At 42.3% G+C, this 22157-nt stretch overlaps 1 protein-coding gene across 1 annotated transcript; it reads left to right on the forward strand.

The window, feature by feature from the left end:
* Positions 1-9350: 9350 nt before the first annotated feature.
* LOC126267416 (uncharacterized) lies at positions 9351-22020 on the forward strand. The gene is made up of 3 exons (XM_049972647.1): positions 9351-9446; positions 21046-21477; positions 21564-22020. Exons 1-3 carry the CDS (start codon positions 9419-9421, stop codon positions 21731-21733), a joined length of 630 nt encoding a protein of 209 aa, XP_049828604.1. The 5' UTR covers positions 9351-9418; the 3' UTR covers positions 21734-22020.
* Positions 22021-22157: the final 137 nt, after the last annotated feature.

A 22157-nucleotide genomic window follows, 5' to 3' on the forward strand; every position in this document is an offset into this window, starting at 1 on the left:
ACACACGTCGTTTAATCAAACGACCGACTAACTCAAAGGCGGTACTCCGGCAACACTTAAATAAACTTGTCAGTGAAAATAACAAACTACACACAGCCCCACGGACATCTGCACGAGGACTAGGCGATGGCTCACGGCAGTGACTGTGCAATAACGAGGACGAACCACGAGTCGGCGCACACAGCCACCCCATAACCAATCGCCAGCCAAACGCACGTCGTCTAACAAGACGACCAACCGAAGGTCAGCCAAAGTCGTCCCCGAGCGAAACATGTGTGTCGGCAAACGTCGGGCAAGTGATGGCTATCCGCATCTTCTTGACGCTGCATGCCCCACTGGTGCTACGTCACTACAGCGCCAACTGAGCAACTGCTACACATCAGCACGGAAACAGCTCTAAAATAACTGGGCAGTCCACATCACAAGCCGCACATAGTATCACAAACACTTGGGCGAAGAACGCGACCAGTGGTAAAAGCAGTGACTATGCAGTGACGAGGACGAACGACGAGTTAAGACACACACATTGCCAACCCATAAACGATCGGCGAGCAATCACGTCGTCCGGTAAGACGAGCAATCGACGATCAACCAAGACCGTCTCTATTGAAACCATGTGTGCCGGCAACGGTCGGGCAAGAACCTCACTGCCGCTCCAACCCGACCGAACTTCTGACACGCCGCAACTGTCCGACTGCCAGGTCCGAACTCCACTCCTGGCGCGTTGCAACTCACTGACAGATGCGAACTGCCCTCCCAACACACGACAACGGGGGAGTAATAGCATTCCAGAAAAGATAATACGGGGGACCATATATCGATAAGCGCTGCTGCTGCCGCTCACGGGCAGGCAAGGCAGCAACTCAGTAACACCAGTAATTGAATTAACAAAATGAGGTGGCAGTACATTAAAAGCACCGCTCAGTGGGAGGATAACTTTTCACCAGCTCCGACTCGACATTCACGCATAGTAAAGAAAACACTGTTCAACTTCGGAAAAGGAGTTCTTCGAGACGAAATTCTTGAATGACATTATCTCTGTTAAGTTGTCGCGTCAGGTTCGAGTGAAAATCATGCTGCCAGCGGTTTCAGCCGATGTCATCGCAAGGAGGTAGTTTTGGGTACCGATTCCTTGGTGATTTGTTTTCATATAACCTCTAAGGCAAAAAAAGAAAAAATAAGAAAAGAAAAGAAAAACAAAAAAACGACGCACCACGAAGGAATTATTCGAATGGGAGGAAATCGGTAAATGTGATGTATACGTTCAGACAAACAAACGAATACAGTTTCAGAAAATCGCTTACCCTGAAAAGGAGAAAGGCTGTCCGTAGAGTATCGTCTAAGTGCTGCTGTGCTGTAAGTGTATCGCGGATGACAACCAAAGGGTTCTGCTATGTGAGGAGGGAATGACACGCCAAACCATCTCTTCTGATTGTCCGGCCGTATGGTGAGCGGCAGTCGGCTGGTATCCCACCGCTATTTGGGATGACTCCAGACACGTTTTGCCTGGTCGCCGTGGACTCGTCGCTCAAGACAGTTCTACTCCAGTCAATGACATTCCAGGCCGAAGACGTGTCTGGAGACGCCCCAGACAGCGGTGAGATACCAACGTGACAGTCGCTTGCCATACGGCCCAACAACCAGGGCTAACAGTATGGGGTGCCATTTCGTTTAATAGCAGGACTTCTTCGGTTGTCATCCGCGGGACTGTTACAGTATAGCGGTGCGTCGACGATATTCTACGCCACGTTTTATTGTCGTTCATGGCTACCCGTCGAGGGGTTACATTTCACCAAGATAATGACTACCCGCAACGGCGAGAGTTTCCGTTGCTCGACTTCGTCCTTGCCAAACCCTACTTGGCCAGCAAGATCACCATATCTCTTCCCAAATGAGAACATTTGGAGAATTATGGTCAGGACTCTCGAACCAGTCGGAATTTTGACGATCTGACGCCCCAGTTGGACAGAGTAGACCGGTAGAACCAGACATGAAGAGGGGCAAATAGCATTAAGAGTGAACGATACATTGGTGACAGATGCGTGTAGTATTGCAGAACTTTTTAACAAACATTTTATGACTGTTACTGAAAAATGGGGTTGTCAGGTTCTGTACATGCTGTCATGGGATACCTCAGACCATATATTTCAAGTAACTTCCATGATATGAATTTGACCCTTACTACCGCAGCAGAAACAATGTACATCATAAAATCTTTAAAATCAAAAATATCTAGTGGGTATGATGAAATATCAACAAAGTTAATTAAAGAATGCGATTCTGAGTTAAGTAACATATTAAGCTATCGGTATAAGCAGTCGTTTATCAGTGGAATATTTACTGAGTGGTTGAAATATGCTGAAGATAAGCCACAGTTTAAGAACGGAGATAAAGAAATTGCGTCAAATTTCCGCTCAATTTCACTTTTGTCAGAATTCTCAAAAATTTTAGAAAAGGTAATGTACAGTCGGCTTTATAACCATCTTATCACAAATAATATACTGTCAAAGTCGCAGTTCGGATTTCTAAAGGGTTCTGACATGGAGAAGGCTATCTACACTTACAGTAAAAATGTGCTTAATTCATTAGACAAAAAATGCAGGGAATTGGTATATTGTGTGATCTGTCAAAGGCATTTGACTGTATTGACTGTATAAATCACAATATCCTTTTAAGTAAAGAAGAATATTATGGTATAACAGGAATTGCTGCAAAATGGTTCAAATCTTATACCTCTGGCATGAAACAAAAGGTGTTATTAGGAAAGAGACATGTGTTGAGCTATCAGGCCTCATCCAACTGGGAACTAATTACATGTGGGGTCTCACAAGGTTCCATCTCAGGGCCCTTACTTTTCCTTCTGTATATCAGTGACCTTTCATCAGTACATCAGTAACATTACCAGATGCCAAGTTTGTTTTGTTTGCCGATGATACAGATACTGCAAGTGTAGTCTTAGAAATACGGCTGGTAAAATATTTGTGGACATTAATCACTGGTTTCTTGCCAATTCTTTGCCGCTAAACTTTGAAAAATCACTGTAGATGCAGTTCAGAACTTGTAAGGGGTGCCCCTCAAGTATATGCCTAACATATGATGACAAACAGATAGAAGAAGTGGACAGTGTTCAATTCTTGGGATTACACGTTGATATAAAATTCAGCTGGTATGAGCATACCACAGAACTGCTGTATCGTCTAAGCAAATCTCTATTTGCAATGCGAATTTTGTCAGACATAGGGGATATAAAAATTTAAAAAAAATTCCCTCTTCCAAATTCCATTACTTCATTCTTTTCTTTATTTATTTTTAATCCATACCATTTCATTATTTCCTTCCAGATATTAAGTTGTAACTGTACATATATCTATCACCCCACATTACCATATTATCTTTAAAAATCATCTTCGGTCTTTTTCTTTTACTATATCTTTAAATGCACTATTCATTCCCTCTATCACAACATTAGAAAGTGCAAGAGATACAATACTCCCTTCATTAAGTCCTTGTCTTATTTCGAAGTGTTCAGAGTTCCCCAATGGCGTTCTAATTCTACAATTGAGTCCTCTGTACTTTCTCTTTTTTATATTAATGTATCCATCTTCTATATCTATCTTCTTCATTTCCTCCCAGAGTGTTTCCCTGTTAACTGAGTCATATGATTTTTCTATGTCTATAAAAACCATTATCACCCTTTTGTTACACTCCCAACTATTTTCCATCAGTTGACGGATAGAAAATATCAGGTCGATCGTGCCTCTTCCTTTCCTAAACCTATGCTGTTCTTCACTCAGCTCCTTTTCTATCTTTTTACTTATTTGATTTAGTAAAATTCTTACAAAAATCTTGCCTGTATGACTCATAAGGGTTATTCCTCTGTAGTTTTTACAAAGTCTTTTATTGCCTTTCTTGAAGATGCGAACAATGTCTCCTGTTCTCCAATTGTCAGATATTGTACTATTTCACCACACACTTGATAGTACTTTATACAGCCACTGCATTCCCAGTGAACCAGCTGCTCTTATCGTGTCCACTGATAGTTCATCACGTCTTGGGCTTTCACCCCATTCATCTTCTTCACAGCTATTTCCATTCAAAAAATAGTTCAAATGGCTCTGAGCACTATGGGACTTAACAGCTGTGGTCATCAGTCCCCTAGAACGTAGAACTACTTAAACCTAACCAACCTAAGGACATCACACACATCCATGCCCGAGGCAGGATTCGAACCTGCAACCGTAGCAGTCACGCAGTTCCGGACTACGCGCCTAGAACCGCGAGACCACCGCGGCCGGCCTATTTCCATTTCTTCCAGTGTAATTTGTCATCATTCAGCTTCCCAACGTCTCTCAATTCTCCATTATTGGTTGTTTCCTCGTGTACCTGCTATTCAGCGTTTGACAGTTTCTTAAAATGTTCTTACCAGAGATCTTTTATATTGCCTGGAGCTTCAATGACGGTACCGTCCTCTGTTTACATCTTTACTGGTACTTCAGAAGCCTTCCTTTTATTTTTCATCGTTTTATAGGACATTTTCTTATTGCTCTTCACATCTCCTTCAAGTTTTTTGTAAACTCTTCCCATGCATTTTTCTTTGCTGTTTCCACTATTTCTTTGCACTTTCCGTTTCCTCTATATATCTTTAACGGTCTTCGTCATTTTTAGTGTACCACCGCTTTCTCCATGCTCCATTTTTTCTTCCAACTGCTTGGATTGTGGTAGCATCCCACCAACTTGTCTGTCTTACTTTTTCCTTTCCAGTTGTTCTACTGCATACTTTTTGTGCTGCTTCGACTAAAGGGTCTTCGAATGAACTCCATTCTTTTTCTACATCACAGAGAATTTCTTTTGGAAATTTTTGTGTGATTAATTCCTTGTACTTCTCAACAATTTCACTCTCCTTCAGTTTGCAATCCCGTATCCTCATACTTTAGTAAAGTGTAATACCCTGGAGACATATAGAATTGGGACGTCATTATCGGACGTCACCTGCCGAGAAACATTGTGTTTTTACAGCTCAGAAAAACGACAGCTAAAGCACTTGACTGTGAAGGCGAAAGCGTCCTGTTAGTAACAAGATAGCACTAAGAAAAAGCAACGTTTAATTTGCAGTTATCCGTCGTGCAAACTGCAGGTACTAAGTTGTGTCTTATACCTCACCGACAGAACTATTTAATTTTCATCCATCGTAATGTGGGCACAATTATCCATTATATAATGTATTCCTTAGGGTAGTCAATTAGGATTACACAATAAATTGATTAAACTGTATGATTCCTCCCCCCATGAACCATGGACCTTGCGTGGTGGGGAGGCTTGCGTGCCAGACAAGCGTGTGGTTCCTGAAGAGGGGCAGCAGCCTTTTCTGTAGTTGCAAGGGCAACAGTCTGGATGATTGACTGATCTGGCCTTGCAACATTAACCAAAACGGCCTTGCTGTGCTGGTACTGCGAACGGCTGAAAGCAAGGGGAAACTACGGCCGTAATCTTTCCCGACGGCATGCAGCTTTACTGTATGATTAAATGATGATGGCGTCCTCTTGGGTAAAATATTCCGGAGGTAAAATAGTCCCCCATTCGGATCTCCGGGCGGGGACTACTCAAGAGGATGTCGTTATCAGGAGAAAGAAAACTGGCGTTCTACAGATCGGAGCGTGGAATGTCAGATTCCTTAATCGGGCAGGTAGGTTAGAAAATTTAAAAAGGGAAATGGACAGGTTAAAGTTAGATATAGTGGGAATTAGTGAAGTTCGGTGGCAGGAGGAACAAGACTTCTGGTCAGGTGACTACAGCGTTATAAACACAAAATCCAATAGGGGTAATGCAGGACTAGGTTAATTAATGAATAGGAAACTAGGAATGCGGGTAAGCTACTACAAACAGCATAGTGAACGCATTATTGTGGCAAAGATAGATACGAAACCCACACCTACTACAGTAGTACAAGTTTATATGCCAACTAGCTCTGCAGATGACGAAGAAATTGAAGAAATATATGATCAAATAAAAGAAATTATTCAGATAGTGAAGGGAGATGAAAATTTAATAATCATGGGTGACTGGAATTCGGTAGTAGGAAAAGGGAGAGAAGGAAACGTAGTTGGTGAATATGGACTGGGGCAAAGAAATGAAAGAGGAAGCCGCCTGGTAGAATTTTGCACAGAGCATAACTTAATCATAGGTAACACTTGGTTCAAGAATCATAAAAGAAGGCTGTACACATGAAAAAGCCTGGAGATACTAAAAGGTATCAGATAAATTATATAATGGTAAGACAGAGATTTAGGAACCAGGTTTTAAATTGTAAGACATTTCCAGGCGCAGATGTGGACTCTGACCATAATCTGTTTGTTATGACCTGTAGATTAAAACTGAAGAAACTGCAAAAGGTGGAAATTTAAGGGGATGGGACAAGGATAACCTAAAAGAACCAGAGGTTGCACAGAGTTTCAGGGAGAGTATAAGGGAGCAATTGACAGGAATGGGGGAAAGAAATACAGTAGAAGAAGAATGGGTAGCTTTGAGGGATGAAGTAGTGAAGGCAGCAGAGGATCAAGTAGGTAAAAAGACAAGGGCTAGTAGAAATCCTTGGGTAACAGAAGAAATATTGAATTTAATTTATGAAAGGAGAAAATATAAAAATGCAGTAAATGAAGCAGGCAAAAAGGAATACAGACGTCTCAAAAATGAGATCGACAGGAAGTGCAAAATGGCTAAGCAGGGATGGCTGCAGGACAAATGCAAGGATGTAGAGGCTCATCTCACTAGGGGTAAGATAGATACTGCCTACAGGAAAATTAAAGAGACCTTAGGAGAAAAGAGGACCACTTGTATGAACATCAAGAGCTCAGATGGAAACCCAGTTCTAAGCAAAGAAGGGAAAGCAGAAAGGTGGAAGGAGTATATAGAGGGTCTATACAAGGGCGATGTACTTTACAATATTATGGAATTGGAAGAGGATGTAGATGAAGATGCAATGGGAGATACGATACTGCGTGTAGAGTTTGACAGAGCACTGAAAGACCTGAGTCGAAACAAGGCCCCCGGAATAGACAACATTCCATTGGAACTACTGACGTCCTTGGGAGAGCCAGTCCTGGCAAAACTCTACCATCTGGTGAGCAAGATGTACGAGACAGGCGAAATACCCTCAGACTTCAAGAAGAATATAATAATTCCAATCCCAAAGAAAGCAGGTGTTGACAGATGTCAAAATTACCGAACCATCAGTTTAATAAGTCACAGCTGCAAAATACTAACACGAATTCTTTACAGACGAATGGAAAAACTAGTAGAAGCTGACCTCGGGGAAGATCAGTTTGGCTTCCGTAGAAATGTTGGAACACGTGAGGCAATACTGACCCTTATCTTAGAAGAAAGATTAAGGAAAGGCAAACCTACGTTTCTAGCATTAGTAGACTTAGAGAAAGCTTTTGACAATGTTGACTGGAATACTCTCTTTCAAATTCTGAAGGTGGCAGGGGTAAAATACAGGGAGCGAAAGGCTATTTACAATTTGTACAGAAACCAGAAGGTAGTTATAAGAGTCGACGGACATGACAGGGAAGCAGTGGTTGGGAAGGGAGTGAGACAGGGTTGTAGCCTGTCCCCGATGTTATTCAATCTGTATATTGAGCAAGCAGTAATGGAAACAAAAGAAAAATTTGGAGTATGTATTAAAATCCATGGAGAAGAAATAAGAATTGTAATTCTGTCAGAGACAGCAAAGGACTTGGAAGAGCAGTTGAACGGAATGGATAGTGTCTTGAAAGGAGGATATAAGATGAACATCAACAAAAGCAAAACGAGGATAATGGACTGTAGTCGAATTAAGTCGGGTGATGCTGAAGGAATTAGATTAGGAAATGAGACACTTAAAGTAGTAAAGGAGTTTTGCTATTTGGGCAGCAAAATAACTGATGATGGTCAAAGTAGAGAGGTAATAAAATGTAGAATGGCAATGGCAAGGAAAGCGCTTCTGAAGAAGAGAAATTTGTTAACATCGAGTATAGATTTAAGTGTCAGGAAGTCTTTTCTGAAAGTATTTGTATGGAGTGTAGCCATGTATGGAAGTGAAACATGGACGATAAACAGTTTGGACAAGAAGAGAATAGAAGCTTTCGAAATGTGGAGCTACAGAAGAATGTTGAAGATTAAATGGGTAGATCACATAACTAATGAGGTAGTATTGAATAGGATTGGGGAGAAGAGAAGTTTGTGGCACAACTTGACCAGAAGAAGGGATCGGTTGGTAGGACATGTTCTGAGGCATCAAGGGATTACCAATTTAGTACTGGAGGGCAGCGCAGAGGGTAAAAATCGTAGAGGGAGACCAAGGGATGAATACAGTAAGCAGATTCAGAAGGATGTAGGTTGTAGTAGGTACTGGGAGATGAAGAAGCTTGCACAGGATAGAGTAGCATGGAGAGCTGCATCAAACCAATCTCAGGACTGAAGAACACAACAACAACAACAACTGTATGATTCAGGGACTTTGACACATTTCGTTTGATTTGCACAGATAAAAATATACCGGCTTTTAGAAGACAACGAAAGGAAATAAAAAAACGCTATTTCAGAATTAGTGAAAGATGTACATGAATATATTTCATGCAAAACGAAAAACGAGTGAACTTATTAGCATCTGAAGCAGCGACTCAGAGCATACGTAATCGTTAACTGAATTTAATAACAATGTACGATGTACTTAAATAATTTGCTACACTTAAAAGTCTAGGTCCTGGTGGAACGAGTGCTGTCAGATCTTGAACTGCAAGGATGACGGCTGTAAAGGAAAAACATGTTGTCTGTGTACATAAAAAGAAATGAGTCCAGGGCTGTATTTTCTGCTGTTTATAAAGATATCACTGACATTCCTCCGAAGACGAAACAGGCGTTATCCTATAAACTTAACTTCCATGGACAAAAAATATACTGACAGAAATAGAAACTGTTACAAAATGAACGCTTCCAAACCGACATTCCAGAATTTTCATGCTCCTTGACCACGAGATCGTTAGACACTGTGCACTTGTTCGGATGCTAGAAGGATAGGTAAGGAAATCAGCCGGGTCCATTTCAAACGAACAGCACCGATATTCGATTTTGATAGTTTTAGGAAACCACAGAAAACCCAAATATGTATCTCAAGACGGTGATATGAACCCTGCTCCTCGTAAATGTGGGGCCAATGCACCACCTCGCAAAGTTCACAAGCTGTAATTATTGCTTCGTCGGAACTAGTTGGCCCAAGATGTTTATAGTTGCAAATCGACGACAGAGCACGTCCGGTTGTGTTAGCAGCGCGTGACAAGCACGTACCGCCACAGCTGGAGGCGAGCCGTGAGAGAGCAACATGGCCAGATAAAAAGCAACTTCCGCGGGCCGCAGCCACCTACTGTGCACCACCGCCGCCACCATGGGGGCGCTCGCTTTCCTTGTGACAGGTGAGTCTCAAGAGCAATTCCACTTTCTAACCGTCTACAAGCATGTCTCAATGCACAGAGGTTGAGAAAGAAGCTGTAACGTAACACTATTTAATATGCAGAATAAGTGAAAAAAAGAAAGGTCTGTGACTTGTTGGATGGATGGGGCAAACCACCGGAAATTTTGAACAAGCTAGTGACACACAATATTAAACTCCGCTCCTCCCGAGTATACACTGTTGTGTTGGCAGAAGAGCCAACACCGTGTCACGAGAGGAGGACGAAATGCACGCGATTTAGCTCACGCAGGCTGGCGTGAGGAGGGAAGGACTATACTGACGTGAGATCTGAAACATGACAAGCAATTAGAATTCAGAAAGCGGACGTAATTAGTTTTACACTTAAATTTAATCCATTAATGATGAGCGTCGCTCTTAATGGTACATGATTCACAATATTATCTGTTCAGAATACATTCTTGAAGAATATGGCGCCTTGCTAGGTCGTAGCAAATGACGTAGCTGAAGGCTATGCTAAACTGTCGTCTCTGCAAATGAGAGCGTATGTAGTCAGTGAACCATCGCTAGCAAAGTCGGCTGTACAACTGGGACGAGTGCTAGGGGGTCTCTCTAGACTAGACCTACCGTGTGGCGGCGCTCGGTCTGCAATTCGCTGATAGTGGCGACACGCGGGTCCGACGTATACTAACGGACCGCGGCCGATTTAAAGGCTACCACCTAGCAAGTGTGGTGTCTGGCGGTGACATCACATACACCAGGTGACTAAATCAATGGAATATTTCGCTAGCTGCTAATCATAGCCAAGCCTGCATGATTCTTCCAATAGCCATTAGTCACGACCTTTCGATCCACTGTGATGGATGATCCTGATTAAAACAGTTCCCCTCTTCTTTCGTACACATGACACACCAAGTGCATACACTAATAAGCCAAAACACTATATCTGATTAATAGTATGTCGGTCCACTTTTGGAAAGCAATACAGCTGCGATTCTGTATGGTATGGATTTAACAAATCTTTCGTCTGTTTCTGGAACTGTATTGCTCCAGACGTCTACCCACAAGTGACACAGTTCTCGTAAATTACAGGCAGGCGGTTTGTGGGAGTGGAGCTCATGCCCGATAGTATCATAGATGCGTTCCACCGGTTCAGATCAGGCGAATTTGCTGATCAACATGTGAGTTCACTATCATGCTCCTGAAACCAATGTAGCACGATTCTGGCCTTATGACACGGACAGTTACCATAACCCCTCCGTGATGGACGACACCTCTCTTGGAGTTTGTTGAGCACCTTGATAACCCTCTCGATCCGGCTAAACGATCCCGTGACGAAATGCACCACTCTCCGTTGGATCTTCTCAATCGCTTCCGTAAATCCATATTGGAAAGGTTTCTAGACTGATAGGCAATACTCAAGAATCGGGGAATAAGTGCTTCGTCAGCCGCAACTTTCGTGGATTAATTACATACCCTGAAGTACCTATTACGCTCCTGAAACCAATATATCACGATTCTGGCCTTGCGACACAGACAGCTGTCCTACTGGAAGATATCGTCACGTCGGGGAAGACATCAAGCGTGAAGAGATGCAAGTGAGCAGCAAATAATGTTCACGTAGTCCACAACTGTCGTAGGGGCTTCAGTTATTACCACAGGTCGGATGGCAGCCCAGCTGACTGTCATTTAGCGCAGAACTCTGCACCTGCCGGCCTTCGTCCATGCCACGTTGTTTGTTTCTTCGCCAGAATCACAGCCTATCCGGAGATGACCATCGACATGGAGTAACAAGAAACGTCATTCATCCATCCAGTTAACACGTTCCTATAGAGACACGTTCCTATTGACCCAAGGTCCAATCTCGATGATACAGTATCCACTGCAACAGTATTTGACAGTGTCGTTGGATCAACATAGGTATATATAGGGTCGTATTCTACGGAGGCACGTGTTCAACAATGTGTTCTGAACGAGTGATTCGAAACTCTTGTGGTGGCACAAGCATTGTACCCTGTATCTGCTACAGATCGCTTCACAAAACGGGCCATTATTCTCCGGCCTCCACGTTCTGAGATGACGCGAGCACATGGAACACCTGCATCTACATCTAAATGACTACTCTAAAATTCATAATTAAGTGCCTGGCAGAGGGTTGATCGAACCGCTTTCAAGCTGTTTCCCTACTATTCCACTCTTGAACAGCACACGGGAAAAATGAACACTTAAATCTTGTAGTACCATCACTTATTAATTTATTTGGTATATACTCAATTTCCATTGATACTATTTCTTTTAATTTGAACTACATCTGTTCTACGCTTACATAGATTGGAAGGAGAGAAGACTTTCTCTTAAGGAGGCGTCAAGCTAATTTTTATCTGCTTTTTTAAGGTATACATGTTTTTGATTTATTTTTAGTGGATTTGGATGTATTCAGTGTTGCTAAAACGACGTTGCTATGACTAATCTCTTGATTTATTGATAAGAGGTAAAGTACGTTTTCGCTCCTTAACTAACTGTTCAAAATAATTTTCTGAGAATAATTCAGTGCCATTCTTTTCGACAATGTATTTGTCCAATATTTCTGGACAGTGGGTTCCATTGCACTGAATCGTGAGTCGTTGGATGTCTTCTGGACATAATGTTTTGCATCCGGTCATTGATAACCTTGGCGAACGAACAATACTGCGTCTAGCACTGTACTAGTTCAGATATGTCATAGTGCAGCGTTGATCAGTCGCCGTGTTACGACACACTGGTGTGTCGCGAATACATGTCAGGTTTGTCACGACATCTTTAATGTCTTCTGATCTCCCGGAGATAAAAATATATAGAATGTAAAAAATGTATCGCCAAATAGTTCCTTACAGTAGCCCAATTTGCAAGAAATCGCCCATCGTTATACATGATTATACGCATGTTGTTGTTGTTGTTGTGGTCTTCAGTCCCGAGACTGGTTTGATGCAGCTCTCCATGCTACTCTATCCTGTGCAAGCTTCTTCATCTCCCAGTACCTACTGCAACCTACATCCTTCTGAATCTGCTTACTGTATTCATCTCTTGGTCTCCCTCCATGATTTTTACCCTCCGCGCCGCCCTCCAATACTGAATTCATGATCCCTTGATGCCTCAGAACATGTCCAACCAACCGATCCCTTCTTCTGGTCACGTTGTGCCACAAAACTCTCTTCTCCACAATACTATTCAATACTTCCTCATTAGTTATGTGATCTACCCATTTAATCTTCAGCATTCTTCTGTAGAACACATTTCGAAAGCTTCTATTCTCTTCTTGTCTAAACTATTTATCGTCCATGTTTCACTTCCATACATGGCTACACTCCATACAAATACTTTCAGAAAAGACTTCCTGACACTTAAATCTATACTCGATGTTAACAAATTTCTCTTCTTCAGAAACGCTTTCCTTTCCATTGCCAGTCTACATTTTATATCCTCTCTACTTCGACCATCATCAGTTATTTTGCTCCCCAAATAGCAAAACTCCTTTACTACTTTAAGTGTCTCATTTCCTAATCTAATTCCCTCAGCATCACCCGACGTAATTGGACTACATTCCATCATCTTTGATTTGCTTTTGTTGATGTTCATCTTATATACTCCGCTGAAGACACTGTCCACTCCATTCAACTGCTCTTCCAAGTCCCTTGCTGTCTCTGACAGAATTACGATGTCATCGGCGAACCTCAACATTTTTATTTCTTCTCCATGGATTTTAATACCTACTCCGAACTTTTCTTTTGTTTCCTTTACTGCTTGCTCAATATACAGATTGAATAACGTAGGGGACAGGCTACAACCCTGTCTCACTCCCTTCTCAAACACTGCTTCCCTTTCATGCCCCTCGACTCCTATAACTGCCATCTGGTTTCTGTACAAATTGTAAATAGCCTTTCGCTCCCTGTATTTTACCCCTGCCACCTTCAGAATTTGAAAGAGAGTATTCCAGTCAACATTGTCAAAAGCTTTCTCTAAGTCTACTAATGCTAGAAACGTAGGTTTGCCTTTCCTTAATCTTTCTTCTAAGATAAGGGTCAGTATTGCCTCACGTGTTCCAACATTTCTACGGAAGCCAAACTGATCTTCCCCGAGGTCAGCTTCTACTAGTTTTTCCATTCGTCTGTAAAGAATTCGTGTTAGTATTTTGCAGCTGTGACTTATTAAACTGATGGTTCGGTAATTTTGACATCTGTCAACACCTGCTTTCTTTGGGATTGGAATTATTATATTCTTCTTGAAGTCTGAGGGTATTTCGCCTGTCTCGTACATCTTGCTCACCAGATGGTAGAGTTTTGCCAGGACTGGCTCTCCCAAGGACGTCAGTAGTTCCAATGGAATGTTGTCTATTCCGGGGGCCTTGTTTCAACTCAGGTCTTTCAGTGCTCTGTCAAACTCTACACGCAGTATCGTATCTCCCATTGCATCTTCATCTACATCCTCTTCCAATTCCATAATATTGTAAAGTACATCGCCCTTGTATAGACCCTCTATATACTCCTTCCACCTTTCTGCTTTCCCTTCTTTGCTTAGAACTGGGTTTCCATCTGAGCTCTTGATGTTCATACAAGTGGTCCTCTTTTCTCCTAAGGTCTCTTTAATTTTCCTGTAGGCAGTATCTATCTTACCCCTAGTGAGATGAGCCTCTACATCCTTGCATTTGTCCTGCAGCCATCCCTGCTTAGCCATTTTGCACTTCCTGTCGATCTCATTTTTGAGACGTCTGTATTCCTTTTTGCCTGCTTCATTTACTGCATTTTTATATTTTCTCCTTTCATAAATTAAATTCAATATTTCTTCTGTTACCCAAGGATTTCTACTAGCCCTTGTCTTTTTACCTACTTGATCCTCTGCTGCCTTCACTACTTCATCCCTCAAAGCTACCCATTCTTCTTCTACTGTATTTCTTTCCCCCATTCCTGTCAATTGCTCCCTTATACTCTCCCTGAAACTCTGTGCAACCTCTGGTTCTTTTAGGTTATCCTTGTCCCATCCCCTTAAATTTCCACCTTTTGCAGTTTCTTCAGTTTTAATCTACAGGTCATAACAAACAGATTATGGTCAGAGTCCACATCTGCGCCTGGAAATGTCTTACAATTTAAAACCTGGTTCCTAAATCTCTGTCTTACCATTATATAATTTATCTGATACCTTTTAGTATCTCCAGGCTTTTTCATGTGTACAGCCTTCTTTTATGATTCTTGAACCAAGTGTTACCTATGATTAAGTTATGCTCTGTGCATAATTCTACCAGGCGGCTTCCTCTTTCATTTCTTTGCCCCAGTCCATATTCACCAACTACGTTTCCTTCTCTCCCTTTTCCTACTACCGAATTCCAGTCACCCATGATTATTAAATTTTCATCTCCCTTCACTATCTGAATAATTTCTTTTATTTGATCATATATTTCTTCAATTTCTTCGTCATCTGCAGAGCTAGTTGGCATATAAACTTGTACTACTGTAGTATTTGTGGGCTTCGTATCTATCTTGGCCACAATAATGCGTTCACTATGCTGTTTGTAGTAGCTTACCCGCATTCCTATTTTCCTATTCATTATTAAACCTACTCCTGCATTACCCCTATTTGATTTTGTGTTTATAACCCTGTAGTCACCTGACCAGAGGTCTTGTTCCTCCTGCCACCGAACTTCACTAATTCCCACTATATCTAACTTTAACCTGTCCATTTCCCTTTTTAAATTTTCTAACCTACCTGCCCGATTAAGGGATCTGACATTCCACGCTCCGATCTGTAGAACGCCAGTTTTCTTTCTCCTGATAACGACATCCTCTTGAGTAGTCCCCGCCCGGATATCCGAATGGAGGACTATTTTACCTCCGGAATATTTTACCCAAGAGGACGCCATCATCATTTAATCATACAGTAAAGCTGCATGCCCTCGGTAAAAATTACGGCCGTAGTTTCCCCTTGCTTTCAGCCGTTCGCAGTACCAGCACAGCAAGGGCGTTTTGGTTGTTGTTACAAGGCCAGATCAGTCAATCATCCAGACTGTTGCCCTTGCAACTACTGAAGAGGGTGCTGCACCCCTTCAGGAACCACACGTTTGTCTGGCCTCTCAACAGATACCACTCCGTTGTGGTTGTACCTACGGTACGGCTATCTGTATCGCTGAGGCACGCAAGCCTCCCCACCAACGGCAAGGTCCATGGTTCATGGGGGGGGGGGGGGGGGGGGGGGGGGGGTTATACGCATAATAATAAGAAAATGTATAATATGTTCTTCGAGTTTTTACTTTTTTTTTTACTAGAGAAAACTCACATGCACGGTTGCTGTGTAAGTTTGAAACGTATGTTGGTGTGCCACAAAGGAGAAAAAGGTTGAGAAACGGAGTCACGATGATTAGCATTAAAAATGAGCTGGTACTGCATCTGATCTTTTATTTGCTAAAGAGATCCTGCTATACCTTAGCAAGGAAACTGAACATACGAAGTGAATCTTTTGCAAGGAGTGAGAAGATTATGGCTTAACGTCCAGTCGACGATAAAATCTTTAGGGCTGGAGCACCAACTCGAATTAAAACAGTGTGTTGATGGAAACTGGCCTTATCTTTTCTAAACATCCAGCCTTCCACAGTATGCAATTTAGGGAAATCATACAAAAACCCGGGTCGCGGTAGTTGACAGACGTCCTGTCATTTCAAATGTCTGTTACATTTTCTCAGCAGGTACAACAAAGCGAGACAAAAGATAACGTAGACGAATACTTGAAGATCAAATTTAGTATTGTACACACGGCAACTGATGAAACACTGAGGAAAAGAGGAAGGGGCATCGAGAGAGAGAAGTAAATTGGCCATTAAAATTGCAAACCTAGGAAGGATAAGAAAATTTTATTTTTGTGCATGTGCAGTACAGCTGGAAGACTACAAGATGAAATCTGTAGGTGACATGGGGGCGTACAAAGTTCAAAATTTATTAGACGGCGCTGTCACGATGGCTCTAAATTGACTGAACATCAAGTCTAACGAAGCTTGGATCGCAGATAATAGTACGTCATTCCATGCTGTTTCAACTCTGTGCTAGATTTCTTCAGTCGTTGTGGCTGGCGAATTGTGGGGATCCATTCTCTCGGCTACCCACTACCAAACGTGTTCGATGGGAGGGATGCCTGGAGAATGTGTGGAAAATTTGTGGTCTCGCGTTATCTTGCTGGAGGATGTCACAGAGACCTCGAAGCAGGGCACAACCGTTGGCCTTAACAAGCCAAAAATGTAACGCGCCCTGTGCAAATTACCAGTTATCAGAACCAGAGGGATCACTTTGTATACCTGATGGCACCCGAAACCATCACATCAGATCTTTGCCAAATATGACGTTGAATAAGGCATTCTGGCAACGTTCGTTCTCTTCGGCACGTCCACACACGATGTGTTCACCGTAAAGCTGTAAGCAGCACCGGGAATCTTCTGGGAAGACGAAGCCGTGTCACTTCTGATCCAGTCTCATCACGCGCAGAAGTAGCAACAATGGTCGCCATGCTGACAATCTGTCATCGATATGTCTGTGTAGGTCAGGGATGCTCAACCTCTTAACTTACCTGGGCCACATCGGAAGAAACCGAGTACTTTCGAAGGGGCCGCACGTAATGTACGTAACATTGACAAATACTGAGCAAATAGAAAACAAGAAGTAGGACAGGCGGAAGGCGACCCTTCAACAAGATAGCGCAAGACCGCAACTTTTCCACACATTCTTCAGATCTCCCACTCATCGAAAACGTTTGCTCGTGGGTAGCCGAGAGACTGAGTCCCCTGGATTCGCCAGCGATTACAGTTGAAGACATCTGGTATAAAGTTCAAGCAGCATTGAATTACGTACCAGTATCTGGGTTCCAAGCTTAGTTAGACTCGATGCTCAGCCAGTTTAGAGCCAGCGTGATAGCACTATCGTGTAAGTAACTTAAACTCTTCGGTATTAGACATTTGCATAAACCAGATCCTTGAACCCACTTACACTGTTATTATTTCAACTTTAATCATTCTAGCCACTGGTCTGGCCTCATTGTTTCAACAAGTGGCCCTGAACCAGTTGATTTTACAGTATCGTATTCAATACACAATAGCACTAATCAAATATTTTCTTATCAGCTATCTAGTCTCTAAAACAAAGCTGCCCAGTTATAGAACACCAATTTTAATCACCAAGATCAGTAACAGGAAAAGGGTAAACCATCTAACATACTAGCCTAAAAAAAAAATGACAACAGTAATATCGATGAGCGACAATACCTCTACCAAATATTCCACCAATGCAACAGCTGCATTTCACTTCACGCAGCTGTTCTTCAGAAACACGTGAAGTGAAGGCCGCCTGCTACAATCCGCTTTGCCTTCCATGCACACCGTGCGAACAAAAAACCGCTCTGTCCAGCGTAACCTCCAGTAAACAAACAGCGGCGCTTCAAATCTGCGCCCAGCTAATGACAACCAGATTCCGACGCCAATACTGTTACATACTCTGCTGCCAACTTACTTCGCATTCCAAACTTCACTCGTTCGGAAGGATAAACCAATTTGCAGGAGAGAGGTTCCGCTACAGTGGGAGGAGCAAGTCTCGACAAACTACGATTTGGGGAAATCACGGAAAACCTAAATCAGGATGGCCAGACGCGGTCTTGAACCATCGTCCTCCCGAATGAGAGTCCACTGTGTTAACAGCTGCGCCACCTCTCTCGGTGGAACGTTCTTGGCCGAAAGTTGTTTACTGGTCTTACACAGAGGATGTCAATGAAAATGTTGCATGCGGTGAGCTTTACGCTGCCCGAGAACTGATTGAAGATGGAATCTAGCGAGGCAGTGAGCTCGACGGCAGTTGAAGTCGAGATGGTGAGAGGAAGATGCACTCGGGGATGGCTGGGCTCCACGGGTGCTGCAGGGAGATGATCCTGATTCTGCTCGGCGACGTGAACTAGCTGTAGAGTAAGCGACCAGCTCGACAGTGGGCACGCGACTCGCGGAAGCGAAGCACTCTAACGGCTGCTGGAGGTTCATCTCGAAACAACCTGCCTTGTTTTTTATTGTTTTTCCGACTTTTTTTCGGTCTCCCCAGGTATAATTGCTAGCGTTCCGCAGCTGCAGAAACCCGCGGTACACGCCTGTATGGTTGGTAGTTGTGTCGCAGGTGGTAGCCGGGGATGTACAGCAGCAACTTTATAATCCTTCCTAATATTCAGAAACAAGAAAGCGTTAGTCCTATCTTCTTCTTGCGGTTGCACAGAAATGTTAATCATCTGCATATCCGGGCGTGCAGTAGACTTCCTGCCAGCATCATGTTTGTTGCATGCCACCTTCATGATGTTGCAGTCTTAATTGTCAGTAGCAATTATACTTTGGAAGCTCCTTAACATGTAAAGAATGTATAAGAAACAACGTAGAATTTTAAACTGGCGAGGTTGACCCTTCAACACCAATGTTGGTGTGAGTTCCACTGGTGAATTTACAATGAGCACTTCACTGTTGATTTCAGAAGATGCTAATTACATGCATCGCAGTTCGTGGCACTGACGACTACAGTGTTGAAGTTCGGTTACAATAGTTTTGATACAAGACCTACTGCTGGATACATGACTGCAATGTACGACCAACTTCTTACCTGAAATTTTCAATGTAAATCTGAAGCATGGGAATTACTTCTCGCGATTTGCATAACTGATGCAGTATTGGACATGTTGGGAAACACTCTTGTAACACAGTCGGTATGAAACCTCATATGGCGCTGCAGCATGGTTGACAGTGTAGTATTATACTTACTCAGATGAAATCTAAAGAAGCAGTACAAGTGAGTTGTTCTCCAGGTAGCTACACTACAGCTTTGCAGTGTTTGCAGAAAACTATCAGAATTAGCTCAAAAAACTACATTTCAGCAACAGTGTGTCCCATGTATTGCAGAATCTTGGAACACATTCAGAACTAAGGCATTATGAGGTATCTCAAACAGAACGATTCCCTCAAAGGTACAGAAACCCATATTCTGAAATCATCGGTCGTGAGATACCTAACATGCGTTTTTCTCTCATGACGTTCTGAAAACCCTGGATCAAGGCAGTCGGATAGATTAATTGTTTTTGGCTTCTTAGGAAGAATGGACTGTGAGCCACACCAGTGTCTATAAACGAAAGTATCACCATATCAAACGCAATTTGTGTGTGACTGGATTACGAATATTTTGGTAGGTTAAACGGCATTTTATCTAGAATGAAGAGTTGACAGATAAAGAATTAATTTCAGTTGTGCTCCAGAAAAGTGTGTTAGGATCATTACTGTTCATGGTTTATATTAATGACTTGGCACTAAACATTAATAGTAACCTCTGGATTTTTTTCAGATTAGTTAGTTATTTATAGCGAAATATGGTATGAAATAATTACTTAGTCGGGCTTTGTTATGACTTAAAAGTTGTGCAAAAACTGACAGCTTCCTTTAAATGTTCATAAATGTAAAACTGTCCATTTCACAAAACCTAGAAACATAGTATCCTAAATTACAATTCTTAATAAAATGATATGGAATAATCACACACGATTAATCATAAGTAAAGCAGATGGTACCCATATCAAATAATACTAAACAGAGATACTGGACGTGTGCAAAGAAGGACAGCACAATTGGTAACAGATTTGAGGATAGACGCCAACTAATGGCGTGAAAGCCTATTTGGAAAGTTACAGAAACCAATGTTTATTGAGTGAACTAGGAATATACTGCAACCAGTCATGTACCGTTACCACACGGATCGCAAACACAGGACTCGACTTATTACAGCAGGTACTGTGAAATTTAAACATTCACATTATGCGATTGGAGCGGGGAGGAACCATAGTAAGTGGTAAATCGTGCAGTACCATTCTTCACGCAGTTCACTATGGTTTGCAGGGTAGATATAGATAAGTGATCCATTCCTGACAACTGAGCTACATGGTACTACTATGAGGGCTGCACTAGTTGTGAACTGCTTTAGGACTGCAATATGAAACCTACAGAGCGAGAATCGTGACAAGACGCCTGAGACCGCGCCGCTGCCCCGCGCGGCTATATTTAAGACAAACCTGATAAGCATCATCCTAGGAGCTAAATTTTAATAGACATCATCTTTCAGACGCAGAAACACGCCTACCAACTTTCGTTTACGTCGTACAACTCCTTATCGGTGTTCCAATTTTTTCCGTCGGTTTAACGTTGTCACTTTATGGAGGACATGGATGTACGAAGTAGTATTAGGAGCACGTGGAGGTGTAGTAAGAGGGTCTGATTTCAAAATTAGAAATACAACAGGAGAGAGCATAAAAGAAGCTACCTTCCGGTTACAGTATGGAGCTAATTACTCAGGACGGATATAAAGTATTTAGTGCAAGTTTTGGAGAGAGATATTTTTTCTAAGAATAATACTTAGTGGTTCAATAATGAACAGCAGATTGATTGTAAATTTTGTTAATCATAAATAAATGCCTTAAACACAGAAAAATATTAATAGTTATATTCTACTTATGCCATTAGTGTGATCATGCGTTTACAAGTTACAGCAACCTATTAATCACGAATGTACTCCGTCTTTCTGTGACAGCTATGATGGCGGCGGCAGCGACAGCGGACAGACTGCCGCTTCCAGTTCTGGAGCCGGAGCACATGGAACACGGGTCGATTCACGATCCTGAACATCTCCCTCGATTTCATGGCCCAGAGCACGACCATCACGAACCAGTTCGAGAGCACAAAGTTCCAGATCCTCTCGATCCCATAAAACTCCCTCCTGTTATCCCAAACGATATGAGCAAACCCATTTTAATTCTCGGGAAACTTCCCATGGGCAGCCCTCCATACCCATTTTCACCATTTGATGACGGCACATGTAGCATGGCACACCTTCAGTGGCCCTGTCCAAAGACATGCTCACTGGAATGGAACCCTGTGTACGCCGCGAACGTGGAGGAGAAGCGCGTGGTAACATTCATCAATTGCTGTGCCTGGCGATGGCATGTTTGCCACTACAAGAAAAGTAATTATCAAAGCATCAAGTGAAGCGACCTTCAGAACTCTAAAAATACTAACATATCACTAATGCTGCATTTTCTTGTGTTGCAGATCTCACATATCTTGGCAGAGGTAACCCCAACCCATGTCCTAAGGAAAAGCCCACTGGTTGGCCCAAAGACTGGCCCAAGGAATGGCAAAACAATTGGCCTAAGGAATGGCCCAAGGACTTGCCAAAGGAGTGGGCCAAAGATTGGCCAAAGGAATGGCACAAGAATTGACCAAAGGAATGGCAAAAGATTTGGCGTAAGTCCTGGTCTAAAGAATGGCCCAAGAATCCATTCACGGATATGGTGAAGGAGTGGTGTAAATAGAATGAATGCTACCACGTTACTGTGTATAAGAATGAATATTAAGTTCAGGCTCTCCTTTTTGTTTTGTTATTCTTGCTCAACTGATTCGCTTTGATTATAGTCCAATTTCAGTACCATCATAATGATCTAGAACTTACTTATGAATTAATTCATACTTACAGGTTATCAATAAAAATCACCAGATGTTTGCTTCAGAGTTTTCATATTCCTTCATTAATGAATAAAATATAAACATACATTGCTATAAGCTTTATAATGTGTCATCAATTTGCGGTAAACATGTATCCCCTAACATACCTACGTTCATAGTGCAGTACATACATTGTTACTT

The sequence above is a fragment of the Schistocerca gregaria genome, chromosome 4, assembly GCF_023897955.1.
Source record: "Schistocerca gregaria isolate iqSchGreg1 chromosome 4, iqSchGreg1.2, whole genome shotgun sequence".
Lineage (NCBI taxonomy): Eukaryota > Metazoa > Arthropoda > Insecta > Orthoptera > Acrididae > Schistocerca > Schistocerca gregaria.

Bases quoted from the DNA above. Each gene is read 5' to 3' on its own strand.
- LOC126267416 (XM_049972647.1), top strand. From the start codon at position 9,419: ATGGGGGCGCTCGCTTTCCTTGTGACAG. The intron at 9,447-21,045 runs GTGAGTCTCAAG...TTTCTGTGACAG, and splicing joins GCTCGCTTTCCTTGTGACAG to CTATGATGGCGGCGGCAGCG. The intron at 21,478-21,563 runs GTAATTATCAAA...CTTGTGTTGCAG, and splicing joins TGTTTGCCACTACAAGAAAA to ATCTCACATATCTTGGCAGA.